The sequence below is a fragment of the Piliocolobus tephrosceles genome, chromosome 14 (assembly GCF_002776525.5).
Source record: "Piliocolobus tephrosceles isolate RC106 chromosome 14, ASM277652v3, whole genome shotgun sequence".
Lineage (NCBI taxonomy): Eukaryota > Metazoa > Chordata > Mammalia > Primates > Cercopithecidae > Piliocolobus > Piliocolobus tephrosceles.
This window is the reverse complement of record NC_045447.1, coordinates 98,136,982-98,144,413: the sequence shown is the minus strand read 5'-3', so window position 1 is coordinate 98,144,413 and position 7,432 is coordinate 98,136,982. Positions and strand designations below refer to the sequence as shown.

The 7,432-nt window shown below is 44.7% G+C and overlaps 1 protein-coding gene across 3 annotated transcripts in view; it reads left to right on the top strand.

The window, feature by feature from the left end:
* The window catches only part of SLC28A3 (solute carrier family 28 member 3), a 97,147-nt gene that overhangs the window by 72,174 nt on the left and 17,541 nt on the right, over positions 1–7,432 (top strand). For all 3 annotated transcript variants that reach the window (XM_023196409.2, XM_023196408.2, XM_023196410.2), the window contains 3 exons: positions 2,067–2,211; positions 3,726–3,839; positions 4,446–4,523. In XM_023196409.2, coding sequence (XP_023052177.1) covers positions 2,067–2,211; positions 3,726–3,839; positions 4,446–4,523 — 337 coding nt within the window. The remainder of the gene's footprint in view (positions 1–2,066; positions 2,212–3,725; positions 3,840–4,445; positions 4,524–7,432) is intronic.

The window sequence follows — 7,432 nt, the reverse complement described above, 5'->3', positions numbered from 1 at the left end:
CCACCATGCCCGGCTAATTTTTGTGTTTTTAGTAGAGACGTGGTTTCACCATGTGGGCCAGGCTGGTCTTGAACTCCTGACCTCAGGTTATCCACCGCCTCTGCCTCCCAAAGTGCTGAGATTACAGGCATGAGCCACCACGCCTGGCCCCAAATAATTTTTCTATCAGGTTTTCTTTTCCTCTAATTTATTCCCATGCCTTTTACTCATTAAAAATGTAGGGCTTTTAAAATTGTTTAGGGATGTTGAAGACTGCTAGCACTTTTTTTCATGACCCATGGGGCTATGGTCAAAATAAAACTTAATTTTTTTCATTCATCATTCTTTCAATTTTATTCAATGGGAGATATCTACCCTATATTTTACAAAAATGCCAAAAGCCCATGACCCTTCTGAACGCCTTTTCTTTTATCTATTTTTTTTTTTTTTTTGAGACAGAGTCTTGCTCTGTCACCCAGGCTGGAGTGCAGTGGCGCCATCTTGGCTCACTGTAACCTCTGCCTCCTGGGTTCAAATGATTCTCATGCCTCAGCCTCCCAAGTAGCTCAGCCTCCCATGTGCTGCCATACCCAGCTAATTTTTTTGTATTTTTAGTAGAGGCGGGGGTTTCACCATATTGCTCAGGCTGGTCTTGAACTCCTGGCCTCCAGTGATCCTCCTGCCTTGGCCTCTCAAAGTGCTGGGATTATAGATGTCAGCCACTGTGCCCAGCCTATTTTTTAAATTTTTAATTGTTGTGGGTGTGTCGTAGGTGTATATATATTTATGAGGTATATGAGATATTTTGATACAGGCATCATGGACATTTTTTAACATCAGAATGTGCTGTCCCCTCCAGTAATGAGAACTGTGAACTTGACCCAGTGCCCTAGCTTTCCTCCCTAGCCTAGGCCTGAGCGTCCCCTTTCTCCTTGTTACTTGCTCCCCTGCCAGTCTCAAAGCCAGGACCAGCCTGGCTACCTGCTCTGGATATGAAGCTGGCCTTCTTGGGAGGAAGGGCCTGTGAAGTGTTAGAGCGACCCTTTCCCATAGGACCCTGTGTCCTGCAGCAACTGCTCAGAGCTTTTCCCTCAGCCTCTCTCTGAGGGACCTCCTCTCCCTTCAGGTAGCCCCCTGAGCAGGATCCCAGACCAGTTCTCTTCCTCAAGGCTAACATGGGATCTACCAGGAAACTTCACACATCCTTGGCCTAATAAACTGGGCTTGTGCAATCCCAACACAGCAGGCCTTCTGGCTCTGCTGTGCAAGCTGTGAGTCCTAAGTCAGACTTGTCAGGCTTGCTGGGCTCCCCAGGGGAGCCAGAACTTGCCCTAATGTCTGATCTCCCTCTCGGTGGCTGCTGAGGTCCCCCAAGGGCAGATAACATATTCCAAGTTATTCCTTAAAGGGAAGCAGTTAACACCTCACCCACCCCACAAAACAAAAGTGAAGAATCCCAGTAGCTCTCTCAAAGAAATCACCAGACGTTCCTCTCCAAACGTGCTTTTTCCTCTCTGGCCCCTTCATGCATCCTTGAACAGGTGAAGGGCCCAAGAGTTGTAGAGTAAGGAGACCCAGTACTGAATTTTTTAGCTATTTGCCTTGATAGCCACAACCAAAAAGATTCTGTTGCAGTTTCCAAAAGCACAACCTACTGGTGCCAGAGTGTATTCATCTTGTTTCTATGTTTCTTTGTTAATTTAAACCTGATGGCTGGGAGTTGCGGCTCACACCTGTAATCCTAGCACTTTGGGAGGCCGAGGCAGGCAGATCACCTGAGCTCAGGAGTTCAAGACCAGCCTGGCCAACATAGTGAAACCCCATCTCTACTAAAAATACAAAAATTAGCCGGGGGTGGTGGCAGATGCCTATAATCCCAGCTACTAGGGAGGCTGAGGCAGGAGAATTGCTTGAACACGGGAAGTAGAGGTTGCAGTGAGCCAAGATCGCTTCGCTGTACTCCAGCCTGGGCAACAGAGCGAGACTCCATCTCGCAAAAAAAAAAAAAAAAAAAAAAAATTAAGCCTGATTATGATTCTCAAGTTAGCACAACAAATGATGCCAGTGCCTCCTTCCCCTTCTCTTAGGGTGATCTGGAGCTCCCTGGTCCTAGCAGTTATTTTCTGGCTGGCCTTTGACACTGCCAAATTGGGTCAACAGCAGCTGGTGTCCTTCGGTGGGCTCGTAATGTACATTGTCCTGTTATTTCTATTTTCCAAGTACCCAACCAGAGTAAGTATCCAGCTGATCTTTTAGATTCTTTTTTTATTTTTCTCCCCATGTGTAAATTGCTCAAAATACTGACTGTGAGAGAATTTAACTTTTGTTCAGTACTTTTCTTACCTTGATGGGATTATTTAATGTGGCCAGGGTGCCCTATCTTCCTGAACTTTCATGGTACTGTTTGTTACTATCTCATGCTCCATTCTTACACAGCCAGTGAGATGTTCTCTCCCTGTCAAGTCTAATTTCTTCTCGCATACCCTCCATCAAACACACAGAGAAAACTCATGCATTTTGATCCAGATTTCCCCAGACGAAGTCCCATGCAGTTTGGGCATTTATACTCCAAAAGTTTGTCCTTATACAATTTTCTTTTTAATATTGAACTCAACTCTCATCCTAGTTCTGTCCACTGGTAACCCATGAAATGGGCAAGAATTCTGAGACATCAAACCTCTCATATGTAACTCACGATGGCAAACTCTGGAAGACTTTACCATTAAAAGCTTGACCCAAGGAAAAAAAACATTAATCAGAGACCAAGTTCAGCTAATATGATCTAAGTTCTTTGCCCTGCTGAGGGGAACATCTCCATTGTCCGTGCTTCTGATGCCATAGTCCTTTTGAAGCCACTCAACCCTGCACCACCGATGAAAGCAAATGAAGCAAATGACTGTCCATTCCTACTGCACATCCTGGGTCTGCATTAGAGTTTATTGGGCTCTTTTACAATCAAATGAGAGCCTCTTGACAGGGCAATATTTGACTTAATTCACTTACAGGTTGTCAGATCAACAAGCCTTAGACACACAGAGAAATCATGTTCTGCCTTTCCATTTTCCAGACAGGGGAAATAATTACAAGTAGCCAGTACTTACAGCTTGACTAGGATGGCCAGATCCTGCCTCCTTTAATGGTCCTTCTTAGACTACTGTTTCTATCGAAGTAATTTATCAGGACATAATTGTTACTTACATACTTTCCTGGACCGAAGACTTGAAACTCAGTTTTAGGGAGAAGGAATGCAATCCTGAGTTTGTCTTTGTTTTTTTCTTGAGACAGAGTCTTGCTCTGTTGCCCAGGCTGGAGTGAAGTGGTGCGATCTCAGCTTACTGCAATCTTTGCCTCCTGGGTTCAAGCGATTCTCCTGCCTCAGCCTCCTGAGTAGCTGGGATTATAGGCACTCACCCACCACGCCTGGCTTCTTTTTGTATTTTTAGTAGAGATGAGGTTTTGCCATGTTGGCCAGGCAGGTCTTGAACTCCTGTGCTCAGGTGATCTGCCCACCTTGGCCTCCCATAGTGCTAGGATTACAGGTGTGAGCCACTGTGCCCGGCCTGAGTTTTTTGAGGTATGGTTCTATCAAAGGGTTCTCTGCTTATGGCAGCTTTAGCCTCCCAAAGAAGGTGGGTGACAGACCACATCTGAGAATGTGTCCAAGGAAATAGTGATCCATTAAATATTTATGCTGAGGCCTGCATTAATTTTCCTTCTAAGATATATCACTTAATCTTTCTGTATAGGTTTACTGGAGACCTGTCTTATGGGGAATCGGGCTACAGTTTCTTCTTGGGCTCTTGATTCTAAGGACTGACCCTGGATATATAGCTTTTGATTGGTTGGGCAGGCAAGTTCAGGTAAGTTTGATTCAAAAGAACATCTTGCTTTTATGGTGCTTTTAACATTGGAGGTAATCCTCAAGATGTGTCAGAAATGGGTTTATTTGTCTGCATGAGTTGTCTCAAATTTTAATTCTGCATCATAGGTTAGACAGATAGTTTTGCTTATACTGAATATGTTAGTCTGTCTGGTTTGTTAACATTACTGCTGTTCCGTACCTATATCATCACTCCCTAATTCATTGCCCACATCCTCCTCCCCAAGGACTATCATACTTCTTAGATGTTTCCACAGACAGAGAAACAGCCTTCTTTTGCATCCAGTGCTAACTAATGCCACCTACAATCTATGTATGACTCCCAACACATTGCCATGGTCAACTCATTCTGTAGCATTCTGGAGTCAGACTGAATGTCAGAAATGTCAGGAAATTTGTATACAGGAATATTTCAAAAATATGCTTCTACTACGCCATTCATTAGAGGGGGCAAAGCTGAGAACATTAACTTCCCAAGTCTATCCAACACATTTCCTGGGTCCATCCTCTGAGAGTCTAGCGTTCCTGTGCACTAATTTCCACTCATGTGGTTGGAATGAAATCTCTTTTTCTTTCTTTAACTCAGACTTTTCTGGAGTACACAGATGCTGGTGCTTCATTTGTGTTTGGTGAGAAATACAAAGACCACTTCTTTGCATTTAAGGTAAAGTCAAACCTTTTTTCTATGTAGTCGCTGCTATTTCAGTAGCTTCTCAGTCTTTGTAGATATTCAGATAGAACTTAATTGACCAAAAACCAGGTATATACCTATTGGGCTGGTCAGAGGTGTGTAATACATCACCACCCTTTTCCACTGGCAATGTTATCTGAAGTTAGTGGACTGCACACATTTTGCCTTGTTACTATGGAGTTAAGGGAAACATCTAGAGGAAGTTAGAAATATTCAAATACCAGGGGGTGGGGCTTGTAGCTTTATCTACGATACTTAGGAAGAATCAAAAGGGTAATAACATCTTGGGCCTTCAGGGAAAAGAATATTATGTTCCCAGCAACAAGTAGACATGTGGCAGTGAATGGCTGATGGGTCCCGGATCAATGACAGCTCTGTATTCAGAAAGCCTCTCAGTCCCAGTCCCTGGGGCAGCCGGTCAACCACATCAACCCCTGTTTTAGAGCCATTCCCGTGCTAAACCTTTCTCATCTCTCCCTCAGCACAGCCTTTGCCTAGGCAGGACTAGAGGATAGGCCTTCTCCTAACTAAAGAAGGAACATTATTTTACAGGGGAAAGGCAGCTTGGCCCCATGGCTGGCCACAGTCAATTCCTTCTTGAGGCTCCCACAGGCCCCAGGAAGCCCATCCTCCCCTGGGAAGTCCCTGCAAATGCTTGTCAGTGAGTCAGAAGCATGCGTTCGGGTTTTCCTTCAGCTTTTCTTGCGGTGTGTTGTTATTCATACACTTCTAAATTGTTTTCTCACCTAGAGACTCCAAATTTACCTCCAAATTACCCCAGCTTCAGTTAGGCCAACTTTTAGGCTGAATCTTTTTTCAGCCTAAAACACCAAACCAGCAGTTTAGCGGCAGGCTGGAGAGGAGAACCGCTACCGTTTGTAAAAAGCCTGCAGTTTATACAGCGTTTCACTTAGCACCCTCCCCCAGCGGCCTCTACCTGGCAGTTTAGCTGGTTTGATGTTTTAGGGCTGAGATAACTCAGCCATCTCTGAAGGGCCAAATGTTTATAGAGTGAGAAGTATGCTCATATCATGAAATGAATTCAGAATTGGAAAAAATAAAGTCATGAAGAAGGAATAACTTGCTACCCAGACTACACAGGGGTTTTGAGGCCCTCCCCCTCCCCTCTTCCAGGGCAGTGGCCCCTATTCTTTCCTGCCAACACAGAATCCTCTGCTAACATTCCAGAGATGAGACTGTTTAACTCCCTCAAGCTTTCAGGAAGGCACTGCCTACCCATTAAAGCCAATAAAAGGCTCATAGTGAGTGAGCTCTGAATACTGGCACAAAATGTCTTTTAATATATATTATTAATAGATTTTTTCTAAATTAGATCCTGTACAAATTGTCCTCGGTCATTCTGTGCCTCTGGTAGCAGCTTTCTCTGGCCAGTTAGCTGGGGAACAACGGGGAAGGGGTACAGTAAGATGAGGCTGAGGAAGGACCGAGCCCACAGCTCTGTGTGGTCTATGCAGGATAGAAACCGCTCTCTGTGGAAACACTGGCTACATTGAAGGCACCCAAAGAGCATCAGGAACATAGGATCTAGGAAAATACAATGTGTTTTTTTTTTTTTTTTCTTTTTCTTTTTTTTTGAGATGGAGTCTTGCTCTATCACCTAGGCTAGAGTGCAATGGTGCAATCTTGACTCTGCAACTTCCGCCTCCCAGGTTCAAGCGATCTTCCTGCCTCAGCCTCCCCAGTAGCTGGGATTACATGCATGCGCCACCACACCTGGCTAATTTTTGTATTTTTAGTAGAGACAGGGTTTCACCACGTTGTCTAGGCTGGTCTTGAACTCCTGACCTCAGGTGATCCACCTGCCTCAGCATCCCAAGGTGCTGGGATTACAGGTGTGAGCCACAGAGCCCGCCCAGAAAATGCAATGGCCTTCAACACAGAACTAAAGTAGCTTCCAAAATGCAGTCACTTTTTAGTAATTTGAAAAACTATAGGTAAAATCACTATTATCTTAAAAGCTAGAAGAATGAATGTTTACTGCATAGAGGTCATGACAGATCCCTGTTGACTTCAGTAGGGGGGGCACCATGTTTGACAGGCCAAAGAAAAGACCTGGAGCCAGCAAATGAGACACAGGGTTTATTGAGGGGAGTCACATGCAGGGCAGTCCAGTGGCGGCAGGCTAGACAGGAGAACAGCTATCGTTTGTAAAAGGCAGTTTATGTAGCGTTCTCACTTAGCACCCTCCCTCAGCAACCTCCACCTCCCAACCTTCATTTAACCCAAAACAAAGGGCCTGGATCCCCTGTATGGCCTGCTTTCCACGGGATGGGCCAAGGGTTCAGGTATTCCTTATAGATAAGGAATGAATCTTTGGGTTGGCCACTCCTAGTTTCCTTAGTTCAGAACTCCAAACACACATGCTTAGGTCATAGGGTCATTCTCAGGACATGCTGAAGTTATTGCTGTCGGGTGTGTCTACCATCCAGTAGGAGGCACTGTGTATCAGCACCCACATGCCTTACCTGACCCCTACAGACACTCAGAATAAGGCTCAGAGGTTGCTCACAATTTATCTTGACTTCGGTTACTCTGCTAACTAGTGGTGAAGCCCATGTCTTTTTAGCATCAGAACAACAAGACTATTTTCCGGCAGCCTTTAGTGTATTGATCTAGTTATTACAAATCCCTCCAAACTTCATTCCTTGAGCAAAAAAAGCCCACCATAGAAGAGAGGGGAAAAAAGTCAAGTCCTGTGACAAATTAGAATAAAAGACTGTAGATAGGGAAGCTGCCTGCTTAAAGTCCAAGAGGAGTTTCCCATATGTCTATGATGTTTCAGAGGGAGAAAAGGAGACAGAGAGGAGGCCTGATATAAAACCTGCTGGTGCAACTGGACCCATCATTAATCCATGATTGCT